At 28.1% G+C, this 15,727-nt stretch overlaps 1 protein-coding gene across 1 annotated transcript in view; it reads left to right on the top strand.

The window, feature by feature from the left end:
• LOC129975266 (receptor-type tyrosine-protein phosphatase F-like) overlaps window positions 1–15,727 on the top strand; it is a 48,025-nt gene that overhangs the window by 9,118 nt on the left and 23,180 nt on the right. Inside the window, exons 6-9 of the mRNA XM_056088321.1 lie at window positions 1,390–1,521; window positions 4,755–4,925; window positions 6,514–6,584; window positions 9,924–10,161. Of these exons, the coding sequence (XP_055944296.1) occupies window positions 1,390–1,521; window positions 4,755–4,925; window positions 6,514–6,584; window positions 9,924–10,161 (612 nt within the window). The remainder of the gene's footprint in view (window positions 1–1,389; window positions 1,522–4,754; window positions 4,926–6,513; window positions 6,585–9,923; window positions 10,162–15,727) is intronic.

The raw sequence follows: 15,727 nt of genomic DNA, 5'->3' as shown, positions 1-15,727 counted from the left end.
TGCCTGGATAGAAAGACACACAGGTACTTGACTATTTCGTTTTTTATTCCGTGTAAACTGCCAAAGTAATTGAATTGAGAGCGATGATATCGAGTGATTTTGATGGTAGCTGCTGTCGAATATTTAGCCATGTAGGGTTTTAGGTGTTTTAATTGAAATTTACATTTTACTTTAGAGATTTGGTAATTTAATATGTTTGAGATATAGTGTTAGAGTGAACCTGTGGAGAAAAGGGTAAGGAAATTCGAATAAAAACCAATAATAAATATGTATTTAATTAAAGAAATGGTCCATGGCATTGAAAATTCTTATTCTTTCTTCTTAATCATTCAAGTAAATTTCCATTCCTTCATTATCTTCAAGGCAATTTCATTACATTCTGAAAAGTAATTTCGTATGTAGACGACATTAAAATAGTATAGCTTTATTACGGACGCCCTGTATAATTTTACCATATGTTATAATAAGAAAACAACTTATTATTAATAGAACAAGTATGAAACCGTTTGGAGAAACGATTCATGTACATTCAGTTACATAAACCCATAATGTGCATGCGTCGGTTACTGGAAATGCTTCAGAATGTATGCCGTGAAAGGGACTACTGCCTATTGATATTGTCCGTTTGACCAAGGGAAGTCACATAGAGCCTCTATTACGAATATAGGGTGTCCCAAAAAATGTATACACATTTTAGCAGCTGATAACTAAGTTATTTCTTCTTTCTTTACAAACTGAACCCATTGAACCGAGTGATGGCAGACAGACTTGAATTTGAAGAAAGGAAATTTATTCTAAAATGCTACTGGAAGTATGAAAATGCAGTAGAAGTGCAAAGACAATTTAAGAGGGAGTTTAACAAAGAACCACCTACACTAGTTACCATCACTCGAATTAGAGATAAGTTTGACGCTGATGGAACTGTTCAGGACGTCCATAAACCTGCAACAGTTGTTCAATTGAGAGCAACCATTGAACATGTACGAATATCCCAAGGGAATTGTTCCATCATGTGTGCTATTCCATCGCTTCGCGTTGTCAGCAGTGTCTGGAGCAGAACGGACATCAGTTTGAGAACATGCGATAACAAGACAATAGAATGATATTTGTAGAATCTTTCACATGTTGAAAATTATTCGAATTATAATAAACTCCAAATTTACAATTATTTAAAGTGTGTATACATTTTTTAGAACACCCTGTATATACAAAATTTTGAAGTTCCGTATGCATTATGTGTTAATCCTATCAATAAATTCTTTTTCATTAAATAGTTACAGCCGTTAGTAATCGCTATGTTCATTTTGAATTACCTTATATTATTGATTGCATCCATTTCTGAAAAAATATTCTTTAATGTCCAAATATCTTTTATTTCTTCCATGAAAGATGTGCCAACCACACCTTTCGAATTGAAAGTTCAGGAAATATGGATCCGAAGCGTTCGAGTCTCATGGTTAGTGCCACACACCGGAAACAACCCCAATACAAAATATGTTCTGCAGTACTGGAGAAACACAGGTAAATTTTATAAATCCTTGGATTAGCAATTTGAAGTTCCAACTGTGTTTACAAACTTATAAAAAACCGAAAAATGTACATATTGTGTATTTAAAGTTCAATTTATAGAAATAAATTCATAAAACGCGTTCTTAGTTTTAAACATCTATTGGCCTTTAATAGCAAGGGCAGCATATTTCATACGTTACTCAAAGTATAACTTACTTTGTAAGAAATCTTGTATTGCATAATTTTTCTTATTCATTTTATTTAAATTGGTTTTTAAAACTCATTTTTATCAGTTCTAAGGAATTGTTGGACATGCATGAAACATATATTACTAAAAATTAAAATTTAAGTTTCCAAACACATTGGCGTACAGAAATACGTCCTTTATCACTCTAACACGTCCATGCTCATAAAAATTATAGAGCTGACTTCATTATTTGACTAGAAATGTCCACTAGTTTAAATTCTTAACTGAAAGTATTGATAAAATGCATATATTTCAAACATGAAATATATGTATTTTGAAAAGCGGGTTTTCTGCAGTTTATTCATAGTGTTAATATTCTAAGAACCATTCGTAGAATAGATGAATTAACATTTCCTTAAACTAGAATTCTTCTTATATTGATCACGAATGCATCAATAAAATTACTTTTATATGTTATATATAAATAAATATATTTATGATAACTACTAACTACTTTTACTGTTTTAACTAATTTAACTGGCTCAGATATTTGTTTTAACTATGACATATTCTTTAATAAAAACACTATTTATAAAGCACAAAAAATTCTCATGCTATCAATTTTTTTATTATATTGTTACAAATCTTTAATGTGTCTTCCCAGTACGGTTAATTCAATCACTGGAAAGACCGTTTTACGATCAGCTCTGCTGCATGCTGATCGGATGCCAAGTCATTAATTTCAGAGCTTAGCGACAAACTTGACAACTTGGCGATGAATTTGGAGACAAAATGGATAATACTGGAAACTTACATAATACTGGAAACGATTGAAGCAATAGGAACCGAGATATGCCTGATTGTTTCAGAACCTCCTCTTCCCACCTCCAGGAACTATAAAGGGACAGCAGTCTGGAGCCAAAGCCAGCCGTGTATTAAATCGTGGAAAGAGACGGTGGAATAGTTGGATCAATCTGGCGAAGCGTAAGCGTTTGTGGAGCTCAAGAGATTGCTGAATTGAGCTGTGTGCCGAGTTCTGGTGTTTATTGTAGAAGCACCATCGAATTATGTGAGGAGTAGCCAGTCGGCAATTGAATATGCCTAAAGCGAGGAGACAGTAGAGAATTGCAAGCGTTTGGAGAGACTGTAGAGAGTAGCTACGAAATTCCCTCCTCCTGCTGAATCCTGTCGGACCGCTTTCTGTGCTGTGGCTGTTGTTACTACCGATTATTACTTGTGGGCTATTGTTTGTTATAGTGTGCTGCTGTGTGTTGCTTGTGTTCGTCTCGGCTGTATATTTGTTGACAGCGTATTCGTTGTCTTCATGTTTACTAAAAGTCGTCATTCTTTACTAAAGGACTGTTTATTTCGTCGATCAAAAAATTCGAAAGAACCCCGAAATTTCAGTAACAATATTAACTTCATTATTTCCCTTTGCCAATAAGAACAATTAGTTTCAATAAGGTCTCTTAAGTATCTCTGAAATATTAATTATTTGATAACATATGGAAATTACTTAATTGCACAACATGAAATTTGAATAAATAAGAGTTTTTATTGGTTCATTAATTAAAAATAATATTATTTATTAAATTGACTTCAATGATGTTTACTTATTTTATTAGAATTTATTACTGGAATTAAATACCAAAATTTAGACAGTTTCTCTGTAAATCATGCGTGTAGGTATGAAAACGCGGAAGTGAAGTGTATATATTTATTAAGTTTTTCTATCTTCCGTTAGATAAAAAATAAATGTAAAAAATAATAGTGATAGTAAAAAATAATAGCGAGTTTCAGCCAGCCTTGATGACAGAGATCTGTGCGACTCTATAATAGATACTTCATGACAAATCAAATATCCATATTCTTAACTTTAGTGACTCTATCAATCAGTGTATTCGAATTTTACAGCGCGGCAATTGTTTATATTTATTGTATTATTTTGCAATAAGTGTAATTGCCCTTAACTGGGGATTTGAAAATTTAGGACTTAACTGGGGAGGTGCGGTCTAAGAGACCGCATTTTCTTTGCATCCAAATTAAATTTTCTATTGAAAGTATTAGTATGAAAATCAGTCAATATATTCTGCGGATACTTTTCTTGATATATATAAATATGTTTTACAAAGTTTTCAAAATATATTATAATTGAAAAAAGTAATTGCATTGGAAAATACATTTTGCTCTCAAATTACATGTTACAACAAATAATATTCTTGAAAAAACATATTACTTTTTATTTTTTAAATCATATTTATTTTTCCAGTATACTAAAGAATATAGAAAAAAAAATGGAAAATTCAAAAATTATATAGAAAAAAAAAATTGGCAGTGGGTAAAATTAAGCCTTTTTTTTATATATCGGCATCATTTCTACACGATTCTTTCGAAGGCATTTTGAGCATACTAGTATAAAAATCTAGTACTTATATAAAAATCAGCCTGTAAATTCGGTATCTATTTTTCTTGATATATTAATATATTTTAGAAATTGTTTTAAAATACATTATCACTAGAAAAATTTATTATGTTTGAACATTCATAACAGAATCAGTCGAACGCGAACTTTCGTCGAAAAAGACTTCTGTACAATTATCCTCATTATTAAAATAACTTTCTCCTTCATTTAAAAGTCTCTGGAGTTCTGCTTCATAAACAGGATCAGTAGTTTTGAGTAGTTCAGTAGAGAAATCCATAAACAGGATGATGTTTTGAGAACAAAGTTTTAGAGCCATCTGCTGAAACACTAAAAGGGAGATGCTATCTCGCAGACGTCGCGCAAAGAAATAGCTGAAATATTCAAAAAAGCATCCGCTGAAACCAGTCGTAAAAGGGCATGTGTAGTGAAGGTCACGAAACAGGAAGCTACAGGATCAATCCATTCAGTGGAGCTAAAAATAATAGGGACCGAAAGTCCATCCATAGCGGTCTGACAGACCGCACTCCCCAGTTGAGGGACAGTTTTGAACAAAATTATTGCTTAGAAATGAAAGAGATTTGCCATTTTCAAAATTTTTATATTTGATATATTTATATGATTTTTTTATTTCTCTAGTACCTGGTAGAAGGTATCGTTTCGAAGAGAAAGTGATAGGTAGCGGTCAGAGATCGGCTTTGATAAAAGATTTGACTCCAGCCACTAACTACGCAGTAGCCATTGTAGCCGAGAATGATGTGGGGAGTGGTGAACCATCGCACCCCATTTCGTTTACAACGAGTGAAGACGGTAATAAATTACAGTCGATTCATAATCATATAATGGTTATTGATAACCTATAAAAATTTGGAACATTTCTTCACTGTATTAATTTCAATTATGGTTTACGTTTTAAGTTATGAATCCAAAATGAAATTTTTAAATTTTATAGTTAAAGTATACGAAATTTTCAAATTTTTAGTCGTGATACAGAGCAGTTTATATTGTCACGTAGGTATTTTCGTGTGGAACGCAATGACACGCACAAAAAGTAGAGCTAAATCACTTTATTAACTCAACTCAGAACACAGTGACTGTCAAATCTTCTGTTTTTATACTAGCAGGGAAAGTTCCAGAATACTTTTCTGGAGACAGTAAGAAAAGTCCAGAACACCCATCTGGTAAACTAAAGAAATGTCCAGAATTTTCTGGAACATGAAATCAAGGAATTAAATATTTACACAAACCGTGAATCCCATTGTCTGTAGCGGGATTCGAACTCCTGCTCTCTTAATTATGAGATCAGTGCTATAACCATTCGGCCATGGAAAGCCGGCTGCGCTTTTTCAATACGGCAGTATTCTGCGATATCTTTCCAATATGAAGCTTTAAATTGTATAGTTAAAGCATTCGAAATTTTCAAATTTTTAATCGTGATACAGGGTAGTTTATATTCTGAGATATCTTTCCAATGTGGAGCTTTTAAATTGTATAATTTAAGTATTCGAAATTCTCAAATTTTTAGTCGTGGTACATGACTTTTATGACAGTTTACATTCTACTTTATTTTTTCAGTATTAACTTCTTATCTATGATATTTAGTCAAAACATTCGCCATTATCAAATTTTTACTTATTTAGAATTTTTTTTATTTAGACATTGTATTTTTAATTGAATCTTAAATTTCAAAATAAATAAATAAATAAACAGACCTAAAGGCCTTGTTTTGTTTTTTAATTATTTAGAAATATAATTTTTTTGTATGTAGAAAGCATTCTCATTAATTATTTTTTTAAAATTCTATAATGTTAATCCATAATAAAATTGTGAAGTTTTTTCAAAACGAAAAAATAATATAAATATTTTTTTATGCCATGATGAACATAGACTAAAAGTATTGTATATTTATTAAATATTATGTATTTTAAGTCAGAATTTTTTTTCAAACTTATTTGTGTATTTTCTTTGGTTTTTAAAAATATTTAAAATTATCTCAAATATTATATACTTTATCCAATAGAATATTAATTTTTCCTTCTTACAAAAATGATGAATTAAAAGGAAATTAACTATTCAGCGTGATTTTTTTTTTACTATAGTCTTTCAAAAATGTCAGAAATTTGAACGTGGTATCTGAGGTAATAATAGAGGAATTCAAAATTATTCGATGAATAAAATGCTTGCACAATTTTTAAATAAATGCAATAAATTAACACTGATCTACAACTCTTGAGAATCCAATTTGAAATATATATATGGATGTAAGTTTCCTAAATGTGTTTTTATATTGATCAAATTTGTAATAAATTGGTAAGATGCAGTGATTGTATTTAATCATAAATTAAAAACTTTTGAAATGCCGAGTAAAATGATAATAGATACCTTTAATGTTTTGCAGTGCCTTTTGATCCTCCTACGGATGTTAATGTAGATGTGAAAGGAACAGGGACTTTGGTTGTCACATGGAAGGTATAAAAGATTTAATTTTGATTTTTCTTCTGATAAATTGTTTAAATAGTATTATTTTTGGAATTAAAAGACATTTAAAACTTTTTATGTACAATTATCAATAAAAATAATGGGAGAATTTGTAACTTTTTTATTTATTATCTCAACGCCATATATTGAGTTAGTTAATACTAAAATTAAATGGCTAGTGTGGTGGTAACATCATAAACCATATAAAAACTTCCAGAATAGAGTGTACACTTTTGTCTAGTGGCTTTCTTACTCGGCTATAAACCCTAATGTTGAGAGTTCGAACCTTCAAACTTGCACATTGGTGACCCGGACGAATTCGAACTCGAGATTTCGACGAAACTTCGCGTTTCAGATCTCCCTGAATTAAAAAAAAAAACATTTTTGGAAAATGTCTGTTTATCTGCCAGGCTGTCTGTCGGTGACAAAGATAACTCTAAAACACTTTGAGCTTTACGGTTGAAATTTGGTATATGATCTTTGGTATATCCAAAATCATATATTAACCAGTTTGACAGAGAATGACATTGGTATTGTTATTGCTAATTACACTTAATATAGTTAACATAAAAGAATAAAAGAAAGTTATTAAGCAATATAAAATGAGAAATTAAATTTGAATAGATGGCTGAAACACTCAGAAAACATATAAAAATGAATATATTTGAAAGGAAAGTATTCCACACTTGCATCATAGAAGAAGAAAATTGTCTTCTTCTTGTAGTTGTTTGTTGTAGAAAAGCCCCTGACGATGTCAGCAATTTTTGTAGCCGAGAAATAGCATCTCTTGTTTCAGTAGCGCCTTCTAGGTCCAAGAATACGTCTTAGCTACTCATGCTTCACAGCTCTTATCACTGGGCAGACTTATTCATACGTTTCATTCACAGATCGTAATTTAGACCTGAATCAGAGAACATTTCTGATCTAGATTCCTTAGGCATTGCCTCGACTTGCAGTGCTTTGTGGCTACGGCACATTTATACTTACAGCAGCCAGTATATACACGGAGAGTCTAAAATGAAGCTATTTGCAAATGTGATTCGGGTCAAAGCACAAGCTCTTATTTTTACGACAGAAAAAGTGAAGATAAAAATTTTATTTAATGCAATCTTTAGTAATTCGTTGTCCACTACTTAATTCAAAATCAACGATTTAATTTCTTTGAGATTACGCCATCTTAATTTACATATTTCAGGAAAAATATAAAATCATGACGAAAACACAGACAAGATGATAATTCCAACCATTAGAAAACCCTAAATAAATATAAAATAGCACTCTTTTTAATTCCATCATAAAAAAGCCTTTTCAATATGAAAAATATAAATTTGAAACTATATTTAATATACCATTTATAAATAGTTCGGTCTATCACCCTTATTGAAAACCTTATGTCCAATGAAATTTAAAGTATAGGACTGATACTTAAATTTTACTTAAAAATTCATAAATATGAATTACTTTCACATCTAGTCATTAATCATTAAATCTCAGAGGGAAGGACAATAAAATCTAAATTATTCGTTAAGATTCTCAATCCAGAATCCAGTATTCCTTCATCTAATAAGAATGTTTTTAGATTTTTCTACTTTTATTTATAATCAACTAATTAAATGTACTAATTTTTGATAAGAAAAGAAATTCCACTTTATATAAAAATCATCTGATTTACAAATTATCAATATGATTTTATAACAGAAGATAAAATTTATTTCTCACGATGAGAAGAGGGATAGAAACTATTAAAAATAATACACAATCCTTCAACAAATAGACCTCTTAAGCTGTCTCCAGCTGACAGTGGGAATTTTGAATTTTTTTTCTAAATATCTTGAAAAACAATTACAGATATGGAAGTAATTTTTAGGGTTTCGATATTTTATTATTCTAGCATTGCTGTCATCTAAGACATGATATTGTACTTCATTAATTCATCGCTGCCGTGGTTAAAAAATTGTTTTTTTTTTATATTCGAAAATTTTATTTGTTTTTTTTTCTTCAAATGAATAAAAAATTTTGTTAAATATATATTTTCCAGATATTGTCAATGCCTTTTAAGATTCAAGTACATTGGACGCCCTATCTTCCAAACATTTATAATTCGTGAAACTTTCATCAGATGCTTTCAAAATTTTTGGAGGCTATTTTCATGACGAGAAATCGATCAAGAAGAAAAAAATTGACAGAGGTAATGGGATAATTTCAAGATAATAATTAATTAACTACTTTAATTCACCTAGTTAAACCGTACGTGCGTTTAAACAAATCTATTCTTTTAAACCATTTTCATCGTCATTGGTTATGTATAGATGCGATATTAATAAGCAAAGTTACACAGAAGTCACATTATTTTTGTTGATGAAGGAATTGTTTAGTTTTATTTTCACAGAATATAAATATTAATGCATCTATTTATATCCGTTATAATTGTTGGTAATTTGATTTCAAAGTCTTTTAAAGGTTTTTAGCACCATTTTTCTTAACTTGCGATGAAGACAAATTGCAAATTTTCTTTATATTGTAAAGATGTATGCATTTTTGTATCCTCACATTAAAGATTTGTATTCTTAATTTTTTTTAAATATATATTTTCTAAATAAATTTCAATATTTTCAGCATTGCAAAACTAATTATCTATTTTATTTATTGCAAAACTAATTATCTATTTTATTTATTGCAAAACTAATTATCTATTTTATTTATTTAATTCGTATTTCTTAAACTGGTGAGTACTGCTACCTTTTGTATCTTTTTTTGTTCAAAAAATGTAACAATTTAAAAAAAAGGAATTTTTTTCCTGTAGAAAAGAGGAGAATTTCACTAAATTTATTGTTATGATTAATGACATAAACAAAATTGAGTTTTAAGTGAAACAAGTTTTGATTGAAATGACTTGCTTATACAGCTATTAATTTAATTTGCATACTATTATTTAGAAATAAAAAGCAATAAACGCTCCAAAATTTTATATATCTGTAAAATTAAGAGATTTTTTAAAAATAATATATTACAAAGAAAAATTCAATGTTCCCCATTTCTAAAATGCCAATAAACATTTCCATATGAAGCATAAGATCTGAATAGGACACTCAACTGACGAAATTTAAAAGTGTAAATCATTCTTTTATGTATAAACACCGGAAAAATCAAGATTCCATTTTGTATTCTTTCTGTGATTGTAATAAATGTGCGAGTTTTTTTCGGTATTTATACAAAAATAGTGTAAGAATTTATAAATGTATTATAGTTATTTAAAATACATTTCTATCATTATAACATTCTATCTTATATAACTTTTGTCTAATTCATCATTTTTTACATTCTATCAAGCCTCCTCCCAAAGAACAATGGAATGGAAAACTGAAAGGATTTTACGTGGGTTACAAAATGACACGGAGTTACGATCCTTTTTCCTACAAGACTGTAGACTACGTGCCCGATGGAGTCCAAGAATGCACGATCACCCATCTTCACAAGAACACGGAGTACAGCATTATAGTGCAAGCTTTCAACAAGGTTGGAAGTGGGCCTCCGTCACATGAGGTCACTATCAGAACATTAGGAGAAGGTATATTGATAATTGGAATTTTTATATCTTATATAATTCCAGAAATATATAAAAATACCTAGGAATTTCATAGAATATTGTGGGTTTAGTCAAAATATGAGAGTTATTATGTACTTTGTGGTGAGCGAGGATAGAACTTGGAACCTTGTGGCTCGCAGCCCAGTAACAATACAAAAGCAATTGCTCGGGTAGCGTAGCTGTTAACTGGCTTATAAGCTTTCACCACAGATTCTCCCTCCAGTGAGTCGCAGGTGAGACGAACGATATCGCTGTTGAGTGGTGATGTATTTAGCTGTTGATTCTAATGCGCCTGTACCCATTTGAGAAGCGCCAAGCGTTATGGCGATCGTGTGTGAGTTGCTGCTGTTGCTGCGTCAAGTGAGTCTGACGACTTTAGTTTGCTGTGGGTAGATGGCGCCACAACAGTTATACGAAGGTTGAAAGTTCATCGTCCGAGGTCACCAATGTGGCAGTTCGTTATGATTGAGGACAAAACCTGGGACCTTACGGTTCGCAGCCGAGTAACAAGACCACAATACAAAAGCAATTGTCCGTGTAGCGTAGCTGTTAACTGGCTTATAAGCTTTCACCACAACTTACTTTCCCTGAGCATTTTGTATAATATCGAGGCAATTTATAGAATAGTAAAAGCTGTTTATGTAAATCATGGATTAAAATCGTGATAAGGATATTATTTAAAAGTCATCCATTCCTGATAGTGTCTGAAGGTAAATTTCAAGATCATGAATATCTTTAATTCTGTTCAAATTATTAGGGCATGAATGAATTGACATCTCCCGCACCGTTGTTTTGAAATTTCAATAGAATTAGATCGTTGACAATAATCTTTAATGTTAGAATCATCGATAGAAGCTACCGTTTTCACGGTCATTACAATTTCGAATATTTTAAGAAAATCGTCGCATTCTTTGCCAACGCCAGGAACCGGAATTTCCACGATAGCTCCAGAAAAGGCAATCGGGAGTTTTTCGAGTTTTTTTCTATTTTTAATTGTATTTTCAGAAAGAATTTAAAATTATAATTATCATCGATGTTATTAGATAGTTCACTAGCATTAAATTTCCTTAAATGTTATTTTGTTTACTAGTATGGACACAGTAGATAGGAATTTTCATGCATCGAATTCATATTCGTACATCACTGGTTTCTTTTAAACTCCTGCGACAGATTTAACAATCGAAAATCTCTTGAGTAATTATCTTAATTAATCTTTTTTTCATTATATTGATTTAATACATCATCGATGAAGTGGAAACAGGCTCTTATTTGCTTAATCTAATAAATTATATAATATTCAAAACAAACAGGAGATATATTTCATACATCGCCAGCTCTTTTTCTTTATTTTATGCAACTCCTAGAAATTCGCATTTACGTATGAATAATTGGAATTTTGATCATAAAAGGTTAAGATCGGAGTTTGTTCTTCGAGAAACAGATTGCACAGATGGGCTAACGTATACAACTGCGTGGTTGGATATCTTTACAGAAAGGATGTACGAAGCACTAAATGTTTTGTAATGGGCAAAACACATCATTTTGTGCTCATTTATTAACTTTATAAATAAATAACTAAGATTTCACTTGAACAGCTAATAATACATTATGATAATTCTGTTGGAAGCTATTTTTTCGATACAAATTGTATTTCTCTAATTTTTTTGAAAAACATTGTTTAAATATATGATTAAAATATTAACATTTCCTATTAAAATATACATTAAAATTTATTACATAGTTTTTGTTACGTTTGTAGAATAAATGATGTAGAATACATGATTAATAAATTTATAATTTACATATTGCCATCAATATACAGAGTAATTTTCAAAACTTGATTAAAAACGTATCCTTTTAAATGCTGAATTTTCAAGTTATATATGAATATATGATTAAAATATTAACATTTCCTATTAAAATATACATTAAAATTTATTACATAGTTTTTGTTACGTTTGTAGAATAAACGATGTAGAATACATGATTAATAAATTTTTAATTTACATATTGCCATCAATATACAGAGTAATTTTCAAAACTTGATTAAAAACGTATCCTTTTAAATGCTGAATTTTCAAGTTATATATGAATATATGATTAAAATATTAACATTTCCTATTAAAATATACATTAAAATTTATTACATAGTTTTTGTTACGTTTGTAGAATAACCGATGTAGAATACATGATTAATAAATTTTTAATTTACATATTGCCATCAATATACAGAGTGATTTTCAAAACTTGATTAAAAACGTATCCTTTTAAATGCTGAATTTTCAAGTTATATATGAATATATGATTAAAATATTAACATTTTCTATTAAAATATACATTAAAATTTATTACATAGTTTTTGTTACGTTTGTAGAATAACCGATGTAGAATACATGATTAATAAATTTTTAATTTACATATTGCCATCAATATACAGAGTGATTTTCAAAACTTGATTAAAAACGTATCCTTTTAAATGCTGAATTTTCAAGTTATATATGAATATATGATTAAAATATTAACATTTCCTATTAAAATATACATTAAAATTTATTACATAGTTTTGTTACGTTTGTAGAATAACCGATGTAGAATACATGATTAATAAATTTTTAATTTACATATTGCCATCAATATACAGAGTGATTTTCAAAACTTGATTAAAAACGTATCCTTTTAAATGCTGAATTTTCAAGTTATATATGAATATATGATTAAAATATTAACATTTCCTATTAAAATATACATTAAAATTTATTACATAGTTTTTGTTACGTTTGTAGAATAAACGATGTAGAATACATGATTAATAAATTTTTAATTTACATATTGCCATCAATATACAGAGTAATTTTCAAAACTTGATTAAAAACGTATCCTTTTAAATGCTGAATTTTCAAGTTATATATGAATATATGATTAAAATATTAACATTTCCTATTAAAATATACATTAAAATTTATTACATAGTTTTTGTTACGTTTGTAGAATAACCGATGTAGAATACATGATTAATAAATTTTTAATTTACATATTGCCATCAATATACAGAGTGATTTTCAAAACTTGATTAAAAACGTATCCTTTTAAATGCTGAATTTTCAAGTTATATATGAATATATGATTAAAATATTAACATTTCCTATTAAAATATACATTAAAATTTATTACATAGTTTTTGTTACGTTTGTAGAATAAACGATGTAGAATAAATGATTAATAAATTTTTAATTTACATATTGCCATCAATATACAGAGTGATTTTCAAAACTTGATTAAAAACGTATCCTTTTAAATGCTGAATTTTCAAGTTATATATGAATATATGATTAAAATATTAACATTTCCTATTAAAATATACATTAAAATTTATTACATAGTTTTTGTTACGTTTGTAGAATAAACGATGTAGAATAAATGATTAATAAATTTTTAATTTACATATTGCCATCAATATACAGAGTGATTTTCAAAACTTGATTAAAAACGTATCCTTTTAAATGCTGAATTTTCAAGTTATATATGAATATATGATTAAAATATTAACATTTCCTATTAAAATATACATTAAAATTTATTACATAGTTTTTGTTACGTTTGTAGAATAAACGATGTAGAATAAATGATTAATAAATTTTTAATTTACATATTGCCATCAATATACAGAGTGATTTTCAAAACTTGATTAAAAACGTATCCTATTAAATGCTGAATTTTCAAGTTATATATGAATATATGATTAAAATATTAACATTTCCTATTAAAATATACATTAAAATTTATTACATAGTTTTTGTTACGTTTGTAGAATAAACGATGTAGAATAAATGATTAATAAATTTTTAATTTACATATTGCCATCAATATACAGAGTGATTTTCAAAACTTGATTAAAAACGTATCCTTTTAAATGCTGAATTTTCAAGTTATATATGAATATATGATTAAAATATTAACATTTCCTATTAAAATATACATTAAAACTTATTACATAGTTTTTGTTACGTTTGTAGAATAAACGATGTAGAATAAATGATTAATAAATTTTTAATTTACATATTGCCATCAATATACAGAGTGATTTTCAAAACTTGATTAAAAACGTATCCTTTTAAATGCTGAATTTTCAAGTTATATATGAATATATGATTAAAATATTAACATTTCCTATTAAAATATACATTAAAATTTATTACATAGTTTTTGTTACGTTTGTAGAATAAACGATGTAGAATAAATGATTAATAAATTTTTAATTTACATATTGCCATCAATATACAGAGTGATTTTCAAAACTTGATTAAAAACGTATCCTTTTAAATGCTGAATTTTCAAGTTATATATGAATATATGATTAAAATATTAACATTTCCTATTAAAATATACATTAAAATTTATTACATAGTTTTTGTTACGTTTGTAGAATAAACGATGTAGAATACATGATTAATAAATTTTTAATTTACATATTGCCATCAATATACAGAGTGATTTTCAAAACTTGATTAAAAACGTATCCTTTTAAATGCTGAATTTTCAAGTTATATATGAATATATGATTAAAATATTAACATTTCCTATTAAAATATACATTAAAATTTATTACATAGTTTTTGTTACGTTTGTAGAATAAACGATGTAGAATACATGATTAATAAATTTTTAATTTACATATTGCCATCAATATACAGAGTGATTTTCAAAACTTGATTAAAAACGTATCCTTTTAAATGCTGAATTTTCAAGTTATATCAATGATTTAGAGCAGACAATAAATCTTATCAGATACATTAATGATTTTTTTTACTTCATGTAATGTGTTAAGCATGCGTATGATATTTGCGTAAGACTGCGTATGATTTTTTTTTTTTTGTTATACAGCATCAATTCGAAAACTATAGTAAATATGTTTAATATAAACTAGCAATATTATTATTCAACAATATAAACTTTTTTCGAATTTTAGAGATAAATTGACAATATTTTATTATTTCGTAGAACATTGCGAAATTTTACTTTTCGTAGAACTAATGCAGTTTAAACAGACTTGACATTTTGCCATTTGAATTTTTGCGATTCTGCTTAAATGTGAAAATGAATTTACTCTTAAGTTTTTCATAGGCGTTAATTAATGAAAACAAATTATCATAAAAAAATCTAAAAACAACAATAAACTATCATAACGAATCATAAAGTAAGTAAAAAAATTATCATAAACTGTGGAAAAATTAATGGTTTTGCAAAATTTTTATGAGTACTAATGGAATTATCTTTCATTATTTCAGAATTAATTCTTTAATTCTTTAAACAGATTAAATTTTTCCTGAGTAGAAAGATTCCTTGAATAAAGAAATCCAGCCCATGCCATTACAGTTGCTAATTAACTAATTCTGACAGTCCTAAACATCTAGAATTAAATAAGCAGGGTTGATGACGCAGAAATTTGACTTCAGTGGAATGTTTGAGTGTAATCTTGAATTTTATCAATGTTATTGCCCACAATGTTCTTAATTTCCAAACAGTATTTATTCACACACTAAAGAATACA

Source organism: Argiope bruennichi, chromosome 1 (assembly GCF_947563725.1).
Source record: "Argiope bruennichi chromosome 1, qqArgBrue1.1, whole genome shotgun sequence".
Taxonomy (NCBI): Eukaryota; Metazoa; Arthropoda; class Arachnida; order Araneae; family Araneidae; genus Argiope; species Argiope bruennichi.
The sequence above is the reverse complement of the archived record's forward strand: the minus strand, read 5'-3'. Positions and strand labels throughout refer to the sequence as shown.